The sequence below is a fragment of the Gouania willdenowi genome, chromosome 5 (genome assembly GCF_900634775.1).
Source record: "Gouania willdenowi chromosome 5, fGouWil2.1, whole genome shotgun sequence".
Lineage (NCBI taxonomy): Eukaryota > Metazoa > Chordata > Actinopteri > Blenniiformes > Gobiesocidae > Gouania > Gouania willdenowi.
The window spans coordinates 15044433-15061396 of NC_041048.1; the positions used below are offsets into that span (position 1 = coordinate 15044433).

The 16964-nt window shown below is 40.9% G+C and overlaps 1 protein-coding gene across 1 annotated transcript; it reads left to right on the plus strand.

Annotated features, from left to right (window-relative positions):
• Positions 1 to 1485: 1485 nt before the first annotated feature.
• plch2b (phospholipase C, eta 2b) lies at positions 1486 to 16464 on the plus strand. Its single transcript, XM_028446113.1, has 22 exons — positions 1486 to 1508; positions 1583 to 1947; positions 2986 to 3132; positions 3430 to 3673; positions 3767 to 3896; positions 5542 to 5712; positions 7349 to 7442; positions 7528 to 7731; positions 7809 to 7929; positions 8007 to 8178; positions 8269 to 8379; positions 9306 to 9389; positions 9480 to 9577; positions 9652 to 9740; positions 9818 to 10003; positions 10073 to 10180; positions 10252 to 10376; positions 10497 to 10581; positions 10657 to 10803; positions 11152 to 11231; positions 11325 to 12381; positions 16427 to 16464. The coding sequence occupies exons 1-22, from the start codon at positions 1486 to 1488 to the stop codon at positions 16462 to 16464; spliced, it is 3879 nt and encodes a 1292-aa protein (XP_028301914.1).
• The last annotated feature ends 500 nt before the right edge of the window (positions 16465 to 16964 follow it).

Below are 16964 nucleotides of genomic sequence, written 5' to 3' on the forward strand. Positions count from 1 at the left end.
GTCCCTAAAGCAAAAAAAAAAAAAAAAAAAAAAATTGCTTCAAAATCACTAATACATTTTTTTTTAGAAAAAAGCTCTTTTTCTCAGCTTTTTGTCAGAAACTGGCGATTTGTGTGAAACTCGCCTCTATTCAACTGCTGATTACGGAAGAGCGAAATAAGCTAGAAACAAAAATCTTTTTTCTGACGAAAGTAGAGAGTCTAATCTGTCAGATTGTCAGAGAACAAAATATTCTGTGGGTCTTTAAAAGTTTGTCCAATGCTCTAAAACGGCTGGCACTGAGCTGGGTAGAAATTCTGAAAATGGCTGGCACTGAATGAGGGATCCTCCACTGTTTTTACAAGTTTGGCCTAAAATCTTTGAAATGTACTTATCAGAACATTGATTGCTAACAAAATGCATTATTATGCACCATATTCAGTTTAATACCAAATTTACAATTCAAGATACAGTTCCATTTCTCACCCAAAAGGACTTCTATCCTCGGGTTTGTGCGTCTTCAACAGTCCGTGAGTACTCCTAACTTCAGCCACCAGAGCATCATCACCGCGTAACAGAGAGTAAAGGTCTATTAGGAGAGCACTTTTTCTCTGCTTCATTGTCTACTACAAAACCCCAGAGGTGGAACTGTTGTCCCCTGCTGTCACAGATACATTTTCGGGTCTCAACGGTTTTTATTGTCTTTTGTTAGCAAAATAGGTTTATATTGGAATTTGTAACTTTTCCTGATTTTTTTTTTTTTTTTTAGAACAACCAAAAGCAGCACAAGTTGGTATTTTGACCAAAGAGCTGGCTAAATGATTTAAACATCAGGCTGAATGCTTCACTCCAATATAAAACAATAGGATGATTACAGGCAGTGGATCCATGCATTTCAAGATGGAGGAAGACAAGATCGAAAATTGCAAAGTTGTCCCATTTTTAAAAAACGATACAAATAATATGATGCAAAATATTGTGTTTTGTTAGGCGTATATCTTCTACTAAGTACATTTCAAAGATTTTAGGCCAAACTTGCAAAAAATAGTAGAGGATCCCTTTAAAGATACACCAAGCTGTATTTCACACCCTTGCCTGTAGAGGATCCATTGCACACAGTTGAATTCAGGGCACCCAAAACCCTGTTCGTTTATTCAAAGTCTTGATTGTTTTCTTTTTTTGTCTGCTAGCTATGGAAATCCATCCATCACAAATATACACATCAATATTTTATATTATCTTATTAAAGAATACAATTGAATCCCACACAGGCAGTTACTTGCACTCCTATCAACACTCTCTCAGGGGCTTATCAGTGGTGAAATCCATCCATGAAGGCTGAAGCTCCTCACCAGGATTACAGCTTGAGGAAGATTTAGTGACTCAAAACACGTGTTGCTCACTTCTACTAAACAAGCTCTCTCTGGATGCAGAGAACAAGGAGCGATAAAAATGCACATCAAATTGGAAAACTGGACACAAGATTTTGCAGATTGAAGCTTCAGAATGGGAATACTTTCAGATTGGAGGTACTGTAAGTGTAGGATAAGAACATGCTGTTGGATGGAGACGGATCTTAGAAGAGCTCAGCTGTGTGACGAAGACGGTGGGTTTATGTTCAAGGCTGGGACCAAATGAACAGTTCAGAGATGAGCAGCAGCCCAGCAATGGCTCCGAAGTCACCAGGGCTGAGCACCAGCCCACCGCTGTCCTTGCTCTTACCCAGGAAGACCAGCACCCAAAATTTAGGATCTCCCTCTTCTTATGGAGGTGTTTCTCCCCCAAGCCGAAGAGCCTCTGACACTTATGGTGAAAGAAAGACCTCAAACACTCTTCATTCATCCACCTCATCGATTATGACCTCACCAAAACTCTGGCAGAAAGCTTCAATCTCCAGACTGGCCGAGGAGTTTTTTTGGATTGGGGGCAGTGTGGTCGCGCAACCCAAATGGAGAATGGGTCAGATAGGTAAACTCAGAATGTGGGTTGGCCATCAACTGTTTGTTTTGTATCTGTGGTGTACAAGATCAGCTGAAAGTGATCATATATTAAAATATTGGACTTAAAGTTTTATTGTCAAAGTTCAGCAAACAAAACAGAGCAGGGATGGTATTTAAAGAAAATAATGGGCATATGGACAGGAGACAATCCTTGAGGATTAGCCTGAATGATGTGCCAGGTTGGGTCACATGTATCTGAGCTCCAGATTACAAACAAAGGTTACTGCTCACCGTGCCGTGAACAATATGGAGACACAGCTCGTTCTAATACAGTTTTTCTCAGTTGCTTTTGGTACATTTTGCAGAGAAGTATTGAAATTCTCAAAACTACTTGTTCGGTCTTCACATCATTGTGTCATCTTTCCGCATAAAAAAAAGTTTCTCAATTCTTTGAACAAATTGCCATAGTTCTTTGGTACATCCATGCAAATTATTATGTACAACTCTCTGTTGTTTCCTATCATCAGTTGCTCAAGTCCTGTTGATCAAAATGTATTATACAGGTATCTGTTGAATAGTCTCCACCCATATTTAGGCCTTAGTTCATTTCTTAAGTGTTTACAAGCAAAATGATTGAACATCCATCCATCTATCCATTTTCTGCCCCGCTTGGTCCTTTTCAGGGTTGCGGGGGTCCGCTGGTGCCTATCTCTAGGTCTCATTGGGCTTTAGGTGGAGGTACACCCTGGACAGGGCGCCAGTCCATCACAGGGTGTTGTCATAATATGTCAAGCACATTTATATTCTATACATTTCCATCAGACTTTTTTTTCTAAATCTGTCCTGAATAAGTAAGTTCCTCCAAGGTGAATTTTGACTTGCTCTAATGAAGTGAAATGTGTTAAGCATTAGATCAACCAATGGTGACCGGTTTTCTGAAATAGCTTTTCAAGGTATCACATGAACCACACATAGCAAGTATACATACAGTTGGACAGTTGAAGTAATACACAATAGATAGATAGATAGATAGATAGATAATATTCACCTTCTGTTCCCCATCTAGTGGAGCGCTGTATGTGCACCATGCAGATTGGCACTCAGATGAGCAAACTAAAGGGGAAGAAGAAAGGACTCGTACGATTCTTTTACTTGGACGAGCACAAGTCCTGCATCCGTTGGCGTCCATCCCGAAAACATGACAAAGCCAAAAGTGAGTAAAATGCTCAGACACCGGTGTTACACATGTGATACTGATTCATACGGGGAATTCTGACTCTAAGGGCTTATACAGAGGGTTATACTACCTCAGAGGGGTTCAGCTCATGCATCCTCACTTGCATTTACATAGTGAAAGTAAGTATTATTGTTATTAATATTGCCACAAATCTGAGTACAACTTACAGTAAATGTCTGACCATTCACAACTACAACACCACCGATCCAAATAGCTTTGAAACACTTCATGAGCTGGAATTCCCTAATTGAACACCGTCCTGTCTGGTTTCAGTAACTATTGACTCCATTCATGAGGTCTGTGAGGGAAAGAAGTCTGAGATCTTCAGGCGTTACGCAGATAACCGCTTTGACCCAAACTGCTGCTTTAGCATTTACTACGGTCAGCGTGTGAAGTCTCTAGACCTGGTCACCACTAATGCAGATGAGGCCCGCACCTGGATCACTGGCCTCAAGTACTTGATGGCGGGTATCAGTGATGAAGACAGTTTGGCTCGGAGGCAGCGGACCAGGGATCAATATCCTTTAAACAGGCATTCACACACTGTGATCAAATCTTTTTGTATTTTTCCCCAAATGGTCTTGTTAATCATCCTTAACTGGAGTCCCACGTGGTTACAGCAGACTTTCTCTGAGGCCGACAAAAATGGGGATGGCTCTTTAAGCATTGGAGAGGTTCACCAGCTGCTTCATAAACTCAATGTGAATTTACCCAGGCAGAAGGTCAGGGAGATGTTTCAGGTAAGACCAGTATTAGTAAAATGTGAAACATTAATGTTGCCAAGTTGGTTGAGCCTGTTCTCCATTATAGCCTCAACTGTAACGGAAATATGAATTGGGAACATCATTTATTTTTCTTGCCATTTCTGACACTTTGTCCTCCTGTCACTGTGTTTGTGTGTATATCTTGGAATTCACACCGTGTCAAAATTGCGCCAATTAGGAATTATTGTACAATTCCCAAATAGTGCAATTTTGACTTATCTGGAAGAAGGGGAGTGTAGTTTGTGTTCTCTTGTATTTTGCACATGCTTGGATATACGTAGTGCGAACAAACTAGTGCATAAGCAGTCTTTTCTCTGTCATTTCCATGGTCATATACTGTACCTACAGAATTTGCTTATAAAATGGTGTATTTGTTTTACTCCCAAAACATCTTTGAAAGAACACCTGGAAATACCAAAAACCTAAACTATACTTGAGGGACATTTAGACTGGTTTGATGTACAACAACCTTTTGGAACAAAACTAGGCAATGAGATTTGCAAATGAGCTTGTTAGTTGATTGTAGTGCTAATTTTAAATCCTGCTAATTGCATAAACTAAGGTCCAACTGAAAAATATCTCGTCGTAAAACAAAAAACAGCAAGAATTGCTTAATACTCCTCTGTGTTTCAAAGTCCCTGTCTGTTAGAAAGGAAGTGAAACAAAGAGGGTGGAGATGAATCCCGCGGACAAATGTTTATACAGTCCTTTGGCAAAGCAGAGCGGGAGAGGGCCACAAGACGACCATATGGCTTCCACAGATGGCTTTAGTTGCACTGTGTGATTGCTTTGGTTCAGCAGTAGCATTAGCCTCCAACCTCAAGTGGAGGAGCTCTGTGGTACCATAGTTTATTCGTAGAAGGACCATGTACAATATCAAACTGAAATGTTGCCATATAAGATTAGCTCAGAGCTAACACTTGGAGGCAGGTTACACTTAAATGAATTAAAGCAACACAAGATAACACACTGATCTTAATCAAAAGTCAATGAAAAAATGAAAGAGATTAAATAAAATTAAAGGTAAACCTAAAAAAAACCAGTAGAGTAAAAGAAAAAATAAATACTATTGTAAAAAAAAAAATAAATAAATAACAAAACAAATCACAGAACAATCATAGGTCATGAAATACCATAACACTCTCATGGTGCATTAAAAGCCAGGGAATAAAAGTGAATTTTTGAGAAATAAAAATCTTCAGGTGTAAATGCAATGTTTATTACTGATTTACAGTAATAATGTTGTATGGATTTTTGGTAAATATTTTAGGTAATCCATTTGTTTTCAGTTGAGAATCAAGGATTCACAGTGTACATGGCAGTATCCACAGAAAGGCAATGAGTGAGCAGTTCAAAACTATCAAGGTTATTTTTGATGGTTCAAGTCATTTTCTTATCAAACTTCTCAAAAATGAGATTTAAACCGATGAGTAATCCAAGATGTTTCTGCTTGCACACATTATTCATTGTTTTGTTGATATTTTTGTTCACAGAGATTCATACTGTATATCCAAATGGTCACACAGGGTTACATGTTTTCTTTGACAGGGGAAGGGTATAAAATCACACATAGGGACACTGAGTTATCTGTGGTTGAAAACATTGTTTTGTCGCTCTGCAGGAAGCGGACACGGATGAGAACCAAGGCTCTCTGGGCTTTGAAGAATTTTGTTCCTTTTACAAGATGATTTCCACACGCAGAGACCTCTACTTGATAATGATCTCATACAGCAACCAAAAGGAAGTTCTGGATCTACATGACCTTGCACGTTTTCTAGAAAATGAACAGAAGGTATAAATGCGCTGCACACAGAATTTGTGGAAGAAGTAATGGTTGGTGACTGTAAAGTTGAAACTGTGACACATTTTCGAAAATGAGGCATTGATTGTTTACTTTTACAGTGAATTTACAAAGATTAGACGCACAGACTTCCACTATTCATGTGTCTTTCATCAGTTTTTATCCATTATGAGTTCACAGGCTCTTGCAGCTTATTCCCTGATCGAAATGTCATGTTACCTTGAAAAGGAACCAATCCAAAACACTTTCAAACTTTTTAAATATCATCTGTGAACTTTGAAGATGTGCAAAAAGAATCTGGAAATAGTTTTCTCATTTCTTACATCTCAAAAAGCTAGCACAACTTCATTAAGAACACTTATTTAACTGCTTCAGAACTGCCCATAGAATTCAGCCAATCACGACTACAATTCAAGAAGTATAAGCAAAAAGGCGGGCAAGAGAATAAACTTAACTCTTGTGTGCTCCCTGGGTCAGAGAGACTCAGTTCTGTGTTAAAAAGCATTAAAAAAATAATAACTAAATAATGTTTTTTCACCTTGAAATATTATGACTTTTCCAAGTTTCACGTAAGCTGTATAAAAAAAGTTACTATAATGGTCCCTGGGTCAAAATGATCCAATTGTCAAATTTAGTTGAAGTCACAGTCAGAGAGTTAGGATCATACCTCCAAAATGCAAGAATGCTTTAGTTCTGTTTAAGGTCAAAGCCTACTCCAGCATTGTGAATTACACGTTTCTGCAGAGATTTGGTGTTAAAAATTCAATTAAAGCACTTTATTTTGAGCTTTTTGCTACTTCCGCTGTGCTGAGATTGTTAATTCAATTTCATAGTTAATGTTCAAAACTATTTTTGGCATAAAATACACTTTACTGACAAAACACTTGCCGAGATATTTAAAGTACATTATTACACTTCTTAATACACAATATTAATGTGAATTAAAACTAAGATGTGATCTCAGTATGACAATTTGCGCATGGCAATTCCAGCACAGGTACAATTGCAGTACATACTCAGATTGTCTTACAATCTCAGTACAGTTACAAACTCAGTACGTGACCCCGGACTACCGGACTCAAAACGCCACAGACGTTGTTGTTGTTGTTGTTGTTACGTACACTAGTTAAAATTGCTACTACTCTGATATTTGTGAATGGATCGGGATAAAATTTGGTAGGGATAATCTATGGATGTATACGCTTCGACGCTTGGAGCTTGACTTTCGATTTGGGGCACAAAAGAAAAAGAAAAAACAAAAGTTGATTTCTCAATCATTTGCGAGTCAAATATTATGACAGTTGGTGGTACCGAATCATTGGCACATACTAATACATAAATGGGGCCCATTACCACGTACGTGTCACTGATACGCCGGGGGACTCATTTTTCAAATGACTACTCCTTCGTTAGTTCTCGTTAGATCGGAATGCAGTTTGGTATGAATACTCTCTGAGCCCTTTTTTTTTAATGGGGCCTGGGGGCGTACGCCCCATTTCCGGTAATTTTCAAATTCACGGGAACATAGTCGTGTGATATATTGTTTCAAAGGTAATTCATCGTAGATTACGATTATGCCTTGCACAAATCATTTTCTAAAGATAACCTTCGTGCTTTTGTTTTGCAGATTCGAGGCCTTACTAGAGAGTACCTCATCGACATTGTTGCTCGGTTTGAGCCTTGTCCTCTGAATCTGCAGCATCTGGTACTGGGTATCGATGGTATGTCAATCAATGCATACAGCACATGTGAATTATCCAGGAATGACAGGCATGGTACCAATGCAGCATCTGTCACCTCCTTCAGGTTTTACCAACTATTTGCGGAGTCCTGCAGGTGACATCTTCAATCCTGAACACAACCAGGTGAACCAAGACATGACGCAGCCTCTCACCAACTACTTCATCTCCACATCACACAACACCTACCTGACAGGAGACCAGCTGCTCTCTCAGTCCAGAGTTGAAATGTACGCTTATGTTCTACAGGCAGGCTGTCGCTGTGTGGAGGGTAGGAGTCCTCACTGTCTTCATTTGTCCTATCTGTGATATCATCATAACCTAGCAAGTATCTTTCTGTTACCTCAGTGGACTGCTGGGATGGTCCGGACGGAGAACCCATTATTCATCACGGCTACACCTTAACATCAAAAATCCTCTTCAAGGACGTGATAGAAACAATCAACAAATATGCCTTCATAAAATCACCGTAACAGCCCTCATATTGATGTTATTCAATTGTATGATCAATCCCACTTCAATGCTACTCTCTCACCATTCTTTCAGATACCCAGTGATCTTGTCCATTGAGAACCACTGTACTGTGCCTCAGCAGAAGAAGATGGCTGCATATCTGATAGAGGTGCTGCAGGATAAACTGGACCTGTCTAATGTCAATGCATACGAATGCAGGAAGCTGCCATCTCCTGAAATTCTGAAAGGAAAAATTTTAGTCAAGGTATGCTCAGTGTCTACCAAAACATTTTCACATTACGTCTATTATTAGTCACAGATTTATTGCATTAGGTGATTGATTCTGGATATTTAGGGAAAAAAACTGCCAGCAAACCTTGATCCTGATGCCGAGGAAGGCGATGTGTCTGATGAAGACACAGGGGATGATGAAGAGGAGGTGGAAGACAACGAGGACAACTCACAAGCAAGTTGTACTTTATGAAATAGTGGTTAACGCTTTGAAAAAGTGTTGAAAAAGTTTCAAGTTATCCTTACCATTAAAGCCATGTTTAAGATTAGCCAACTGGAACCAGTTTGTTTAGGAACAGCAACTTGGCACAAACCGTCTACATTTATAGGACTGGTTTTAATGCACAACCTTTAGTGCTGCGTTCACACCGAATGCGCCTTCTACCATACGAAACGTACCGCAAGGTCCGCAGGATCAAAAAGTGTCCCCATTCGCATCATTCACACGTCTGAAGCGAAGCACCGCCCACCAACGACACATCCAACTGGGTGAGTTTCACTGCCTGCTGAAGCGAGGAGCTGCGCTCTTTTTTCTCCTCTCACAAACATAAACCACCAGTGAAAAAAGCCAGTGTGATTAGCGGCTAATGCTATCCTAGCTCAGTGCCTACTTTCAGAGACGAAAACTACAGAGAGAACTTTTACCTGCTACTACCATCTCCTCGCTGATTCTCCTCCACTCCAAATCCTTCCTAGTCCGGTCCCGGGTTATAAAGGTCGTGTCATACAGCTCCAGGTGGTCACACACAGCTTCTACTCCATAGTTGAATGGGTGAACAGACCGGTGTCCGTATTGACAGCCTGACGTCATCCTCAACAAAGATTTTGATTGGCTTTCGTCATGCGAAACAGCCGCACAGGTTCAATATTTTCAGCTCTCGTGCGTGTGCGGATAGGCGTAAAATCAGGAGCACGCTTGCACGACCAACTCACTTGACGTGCGTATCGGACGGCACCACCGCACAGGAAAGATTTCGCATCTGGGACGCATCTATCCATTGACTTTGTATGTAATCTGGACGTGCGGACATTTCGTGACGCATACGGTGTGAACGCAGCATAACACGATAGTAAAAGTTCTTTAAAGTTTAACTTTTTTAGGAGGAGAATGTTGGCCCATCAATTAATCAGCCCAAATTGAAGAGGAGGTTTGGCAGGAATATCATAAGGAGTTTTAAAAGAACGGTGGGTTTCAAGTAAAGAATAAGAAAATTAATAGATTTTTCTGATCTACTATACAAATGCAGTTTTTTTTGTTTTTTTGCCACTTTGAAGAGAAAAAAGAGAGTGCGTATAAAAAACAAAGCCACGTCTGAAGGTGAATCGGACCACAGCGTCAGTAGGGAGAGGACACAGATTGTTTACCATCCAAAGTAAGAACAGCCCTTGTGATTTAACCAAAATATAGATCATCTAAGCTCACTATTTTGTCTGCCGCTTTCTTTAGGAAACGGAAAACAATGAGGCTCTCTCGAGCTCTTTCTGACTTGGTGAAATACACAAAGTCTGTTCGTGTTCATGAAATAGAAACACAAGGTACGCTCTCATCAGAACTTTACATTGTCACATAGTCCTCCATGGACAAGTGTTTCATGGTGTCATCTGTGTGGCAGCATTTACAAACAGTTGGCAGGTGTCATCGCTGAATGAGACCGTGATGAACCAGATCCTACTGCTGAAGCCAGGTGAGCTGGTGCGTTTCAATCAGCGCCAGCTCCTGAGGGTCTATCCGTCCAACTTTCGAGTGGATTCAAGCAACTTCAACCCTCAGCCGTACTGGAACACAGGATGCCATATGGGTAAGGAAACTGTCAGAAAAACTGAAATTGGGACCAAATTAGGCATTTTAATTTGTCTTTTCTTGTTAGTTGCATTGAATTTTCAGACAGAGGGTCGAATGCTGGAGCTGAACCGAGCAAAGTTCTCAAGCAATGGAAATTGTGGCTACATCCTTCAACCCAAATGCTTGCGTAAAGGTGCGTATGAGTGAATGATACCCTTCGATCCCAAATGATAAAGATGTTATAAACAATGTTGATTTTCTCAGCTGCCTTTAATCCTTTTTTGGAGGATCCTTTACCTGGACATAGAAAAACCCAATTAGTGTTGAAGATCATCAGCGGACAGCAGCTTCCAAAGCCTCAAGCCTCCATGTTTGGGGACAGAGGAGAGGTAAGAACATTTAACTTTAGAGGCATAGAATCGTTCTTTGTTGCATTCTCAAGGTTATCACTGGATAACATTTCAAAAAAGTATCAGGATTTTTAAGTTGCTGTTGCTTAATGTTTTCAGATAATTGATCCCTTTGTTGAAGTTGAAATTATCGGCCTTCCTGTTGATTGTTCCAAGCAGCAGACCAGAGTGGTAGATGATAATGGTATTGTTGGAAACACGCTGACTTAGGTCACAGTGAGCTGATTTATGTGGTTTTAAGTATTTTGTTTTCATACAGGTTTCAATCCAATGTGGGAGGAGACCCTCGTCTTTAATGTCCAAATGCCGCAAATTGCTCTGGTGCGATTTCAGGTTTGGGATCATGATCCAATAGGACGGGATTTTATTGGACAGAGGACTATAGCTTTTGACAGCTTGCTGCCAGGTATCAATTATTATTGCCTTCAGTCTGACTTACATGTGCAGTATGAGCTAATTACATTACCAACAAAGACATTTAAGTCTGTTTAATTTCAACCAAACCTAAGGGAAAATTAGTGAAGGGGCAGGAATATGGAATTTAGTTGAAAAACTACTCTGTGAACTTCTTCGGCTTTCTTCTACTTTAATTAACTGTAATTCTTATATTTGCATTTGATATTTCGTAGCCATCTGGGGATTATTCTGATTTATTATTAAGCAAAAAAAGAGCTAAGGGGATGAAGGGTTAGCAAGTGTTATTCCAAATGAAGAAACATCTCTGGAAAGATTGATTATTTAAATTCTGTTTTAGGATATCGGCATGTTTATTTGGACGGAATGGCGGAGTCTTCCATCTTTGTACATGTCGCCGTTATTGACATAACAGGAAAAGTATGATGTTTCAGTACATTTACTTTTTTTAAATTTTACCTTTATCTGTTATCTTAAAGTAATTTTATTTTGTGTGTTTAAAAAAAAATTAAGATAAAACCTGCAAATGCAGTGCAAGCAGCAAGGAAACAGTTTCAAAAAGCCGCCCAGAAACACATGAAGGGAGGTCCTCAAAGACAGCCGTCACTAGACTCCTCCGTCCAGTCCTCAGAAGATGGACGCGCTCTGTATTTTCGAATGGATCTGGATAACCTCTCTCAGGACAGCAAAAATGGGGACTTGTCTTTTTTGCTCCAAGGGCCTCCAGCCAAGGCAGCCATCCACAAAGCTGCCCTGAGTGAGCCACTGAGGCGTGCTCACAGAGTTAAAATTCATGAACCCTCAGAGCCAAGGAGAGGGATTTTCAGGCGGATGTCCTCTATCGATTCCCACCAGTCAGGGGCAGCGCCCTGCGTGAGAGCTGAAAGCTTTGACCTTGAGACCTCGTCTCAACGTTCTTGGCCTGACGCTTCTGCTCTCGACAGCCAAAATCCAATTATTCAGGAAGAGCTGGAGAGTGACAATGCTGAACAGCAGACAAGTCACACATTTGAGCAAGAGCAGCAAAAAAGATCTGAGAGTTTACCCATAGAGTCAGATAGCAAAGTGGCCAATAGACCTGGATGTCAACCAGAAACCCCAGCAGAGTTATTCCCCCAGCCTCCGACTCTGCAACAATCTGAAGCCATAACTTTACCACTTATCCCTCCACGCTCCCCTGCCAGAGTCAGACGGACCCTTGAGGCTCCTGCCTCAACTCAACCATCCACTCCGATAAGAAAAAATACCCGCTCCCGCAGTTGCCCTCGAAAGCAGAGTAGCTCCGAGACGCCGATGGTGAACCGCAAGTCTGCTCTCAACTGGCAAACACAGAACACTCAAAGGTATGGCAGCTACAACGATAAGTTTACACCGATCCCCAACGGTCTGTGTCTGTCAGACAACACGTCCAACAGCAGCGGTGATGGCAGTACTGACAGCCTTGAGTTTGTGCCCTCTCGTGTGCCAGCTTGTGCTGATCAGCATGAAGGCACCCTGCAGAGGGAGATGAAGGCCCTTTTTGATTATAAGATGAGAGAGATCCGATGCAAATCACCACTTTTTTCAGAAGGTGAGTCACAATAGGAACAAAAGACTAAAAACTGCAGTCACAGTTATAAGAGTGGACTTTGTTTTTTCTGTTTGTGTCTTGTTTTTGTAGATTAGACTTTTTTTTACAATCCAATACAAGAAGAAGAGCAACCATCAACACGAAGACAAGAAGCATGAGAAGAGCCAAGTTACAAAGCAGTACCTCTATAATTTATTAGCCATGCTAACATGTTTACATTTATCAAAAGCTTTTATTTATGAAGTAGTTCAGGAGAAAAAAATGATAGACTGTCAATTTCACAAACAGCACGGGAGGAAAAAGTTATTTATTATTCAAACTACATTTTTAAGGTGTAAATGTAGATTTTTTAAAACAACACTGTTATAACTACAGAATTTCTCCAAATCATAAGTGTTAGAAGGCAAAGTTAATAAAGCGTGTATTTTCCAAGAACTTGTCCATTAGTAATAATTGAGAAGGTAATATGGCTTAGTGGTTAGCACGTCCACCTCACAGCAAGAAGGTCCTGGGTTCAAGCCCTGGGGTGGACACCTGGGTCCTTTCTGTGTGGAGTTTGCCTGTTCTCCCCGTGCTGCGTGGGTTTCCTCCGGGTACTCTGGCTTCCTCCCACAATCCAAAAACATGACTGTAAGGTTGAATGGAGTCTCTAAATTGCCCATAGGAGTGAATGAGAGAGTGAGTGGTTGTCTGTCTATGTCGCCCTGCGATGGACTGGCCCTGTCCAGGGTGTACCCCTGCCCAGCGCCCAATGAGAGCCGGAAATTGGCACCAGCAGACCCCCGCGACCCTGATAAATGGGAATTAGCAGGTTTGAAGATGGATGGATGTTAGATGTGAAAAATCAACAACAAACAAGAAGTAGAGAGAAGAGAAAAGAGTAAACATTCAAAAGCAGCATTCAGGCTTTTTCCTTGTCTTCCACACTCTCCTGGGGTCTCTTTGCATTGTTGTTCATCAAACGCAGACTCACTTCTTCTGTCATTACACTACAGCATGACTTCTGCAGAAAAAACATTTATAACATTAACTCACTCAGTGCCATTGACCTATATATACATAATTTCATATCCAACCGCTCACTGCCATTGACATATACTGTATACGTCAATTGTGTTTTTCAAAGGCGGTTGCTAGGAGACACTGTTACGGACCTCTCCAATGAATATCAGCCTTGTACTATAATGTAGTGACCAACTGGTGGCATGTAAGTGGCAGCAGTGTACCTTTGGATGAGAGATTAGCCAGATAGCAAAATAATAATAATGTTTTTTGTTTTTTTTTCAGAAAAAGCCTTTTTTCTCAGCTATTTTGTCAGAAACTGGCCTTTTGTATGAACCAAAAAAAAAATCTGATGAAAGTAGAGAGTCTTTTCTTACAGAATCTGGTTTTAAATTTTACATGGTCATAGTACAAAATATTCTGTGGGTCTTTAAAAATCAGTCAAAATGCTGTATAATGGCTGGCAGTGAGGGGGGTAGCTGTGTCTGAAGATGGCTGGCAGCCAATGATGTTTTCACCTACATGTGAGTGCAAATTTGTAAATTACTTCAAAATCTCCAAAGTTCCAACTTTAAGGAGAACTAAAAATAAAATATGTTGAATATAAAAGGGTTTATTTGCACAGTCTATTTGATTGAGGAGATTTTTTTCAACACACTCTTGCTCAGGGGTGCCCAACCCTGGTCCTCAAGGGCTCCTATCCAGCATGTTTTATATGTTTCCCTCTTCCAACACACCTGATTGAAATGACCAGGATTGTTATCAGGCTTCTGCAGAGCTTGATGATGAGTTAAACATTTGAATCAGGTGTGTTAGAAGAGGGAAACATCTAAAACAGGCTGGATAGGGGCCCTTGAGGACCAGGATTGGGCACCCCTGCTCTTGCTCATACCTTCATCTGTGCTGCACTCTTGCGACTCTTTGAGATTAGCTCCAACACAGCCAGCAGTCCTCCGAGCCCAAGGCCGACAGTAAGGACAAGGAACATGCCTTTGATGCTGTGCTGTTGCACAGTAACAGATTTGGTCTTTTCTGCCATGCAGCTACTGGCCCACCACTTACTTCGCAGGTAAGCTAGCTCTCCTGCTTCACTCAGCTGTAGGATTGCCACACTGAGGTTCTTGATGATGGGAGAACCTTTATGGATGAGAAAGGCAGTTGAAAAACTAAAAGTTTTACCATCACAACTGTGTTTCCATCTTCAGTGTTTAAGGAAAGCAGACTCACCGAGGGCAGCAGCAATGCTGTATCCCCTCATGCCAATGACTTCATGGACTCTGATTAGCTCACAGTGACGGGCAACTGCAAGGTCCAGTGAAACTGACTCTCCAATAAAGGCAAAGTTGCCCCCTTTAGCACGTTGGACGCCCTCATCCATAGATGACACAAAACTCTTTGAACGTTCCATGTGTTCGTAGATTTGACGATACACATGCTTTTTGGAATTCTAAGTAAAAGACAAGACAAGTTTTCACATTAGACCAGGATTCTCTCGAGAACCTATCTGCAAATAAATCCTGTCATGTAAAGGTAGATTGTTAGATGCCAAAATTATTCTGGTCCATATCTAGCCTAGTGGGCCCACATCACCTGGCATGTTCATCCGGTCCACATACCGCATGGAACAATGGCACTTTTGCCAAAGCCTGGCCACAACTAAGCCCTCACAATGCCAGATGTCAGCCAAGGACTGACCAAATAGATATCGTACTTAATATATGGGTCCTTTTTGGCTCACATCCAGATTAGTTGACGCTAATTTACCATAATTCAGACAAAACTGGTTCAAATAGGCTTCAAGATAACTAACTCATATGTGGGCCAATTATGGCTCACATCTATTTTGAACGGGCCAGAAGAATTCCAAAAGTACTGGATCATTGCAAGATGTGGCCCACATCCATATGCTATGGGTAGCCTGCCTTTCAAAATAAAGTCTACTTTCATATTTAGACATGCAAGATTTGTTTTTATATACATTTGATGTCAGTACATCCATGGCAATGTACATTGACATTGCCATGGATGACCTTAACACACTTTTCATAAGCAAGTGTTCATCCACATAAAAAGCCAATTTGACTGCTAACTTGAGTGTTTTTGACACTTTCACACATACAATATACAAACCTGTTGCTATGAGGATCCATTCCCTCACTTGATCTAATGCTGTTTACCATCAACATGGAGCTCAGTATGGTGCATATAATGTATTTGACAATCCAATGTAGGGGTGCAGCTAAACTATTTTAATGAACACCCACAAACAATGGGAACAATGTAAAACTCACTTAAAGACCCAGTTGATTGTAATTATTATAAATGAATGACAAATTATAATCACCTCTGTTATGTGCATCCATCTGTACTTTCAAGTTATTATGAGATTGTTATGTAGTAATTACCTCTAATGGCCACCATTAAAGGGATAATATACAGTAATACCTTTACTGCCCACTATTTGGCCACAAACCACTCTTAAGAACCCCAGTTTCAGAACTATCCCCCATGATAATTTGTTCACCTTGAAGAAAGCCATAGTGGAGGAAGCAGACAAACAGCCGTACTCGATCTTATCCTGATTGGCCAAGTCCTCAAAGCCTTTCATCGTCAGGGGAGCGGACTCTGACCTTGTAGAGAAGTTAAGGTTAGAAAAATAACAAGCCAAAAGAACGATGGTGAACAGCCACCAGCTGCTGATGATGACTCGTCCTGACAGCGCTTTGGGATGAGGACCAGCGCCTGTGAACCAAGAGAGAGAAAAATAAATACATCATAAAATAGTAACTGATAACTTTCAGGAAAGTATAGATATTCTATATCTTTGTTTTCAATATAGTGGTCAGATTTGAATGTGTCACCTTGTAGAGTGAGAGCTCCAGCTGTGTACCACAGACTGTGGAGGAAACCAAATGTGTTTGGCTCACTCTGTGGTTCACTCCATTCACACGGGCTGAGTCTGCATTTTCATACGAGAAATATGTGTTAAATATTTATGTGACTGCACTCAAAGGATTCCCTTTGCCATGGGAAATGTGGAGAGAAAAAACCCTCCAGGGTCACATAAACAGACAATATTGAATAAAAAAAAACCTCTTTCATTAAAAAACCTGCCATCACTAACCTGGAGACTACAAAGAAGCAAGCAGCCGTCCCAAGGTAGGCGATGAGTATGCCTACCCAGGTCTCTGCAGTAAAGGCAGTGAGGAAATCAAAGAGGTTGGATCCCTCTGAGACATCCTTCCTCAGCAGGATGCTGATGCCTGTCTGCATGAATGGTTTGGTCATCTCCACAGCCCTCTCCCGCATGGCCGTGAGAGTCAATGGAGCAATGGCAAGGTCAGTCTCCTGTGTTCAGAGCGTGGATGCATTTGGTTTATAAACAGCACAACTTTATTACTTTAGATTCTTGATCACACAGGCTCCTTTTGATCTCTTCAGTATTACATCTGCTCACCCCTCTCACCACCTCTCCAATCATCCCATTCCAGTTTCCGTCTTCATCTTGTCGGCCGTATGAGCCATCCTTCACCAGCTGAACTCTGTAGTTAAAGCCCAGTTTTTTGGATATGATGGAAAGC

Coding starts and splice junctions, on each gene's coding strand:
- plch2b (XM_028446113.1), top strand. CDS start 1,486: ATGGGAATACTTTCAGATTGGAG. Junction 1,948..2,985: donor ATGGAGAATGGGTCAGATAG/GTAAACTCAGAA, acceptor TTCCCCATCTAG/TGGAGCGCTGTATGTGCACC. Junction 10,004..10,072: donor GAACACAGGATGCCATATGG/GTAAGGAAACTG, acceptor TTTTCTTGTTAG/TTGCATTGAATTTTCAGACA.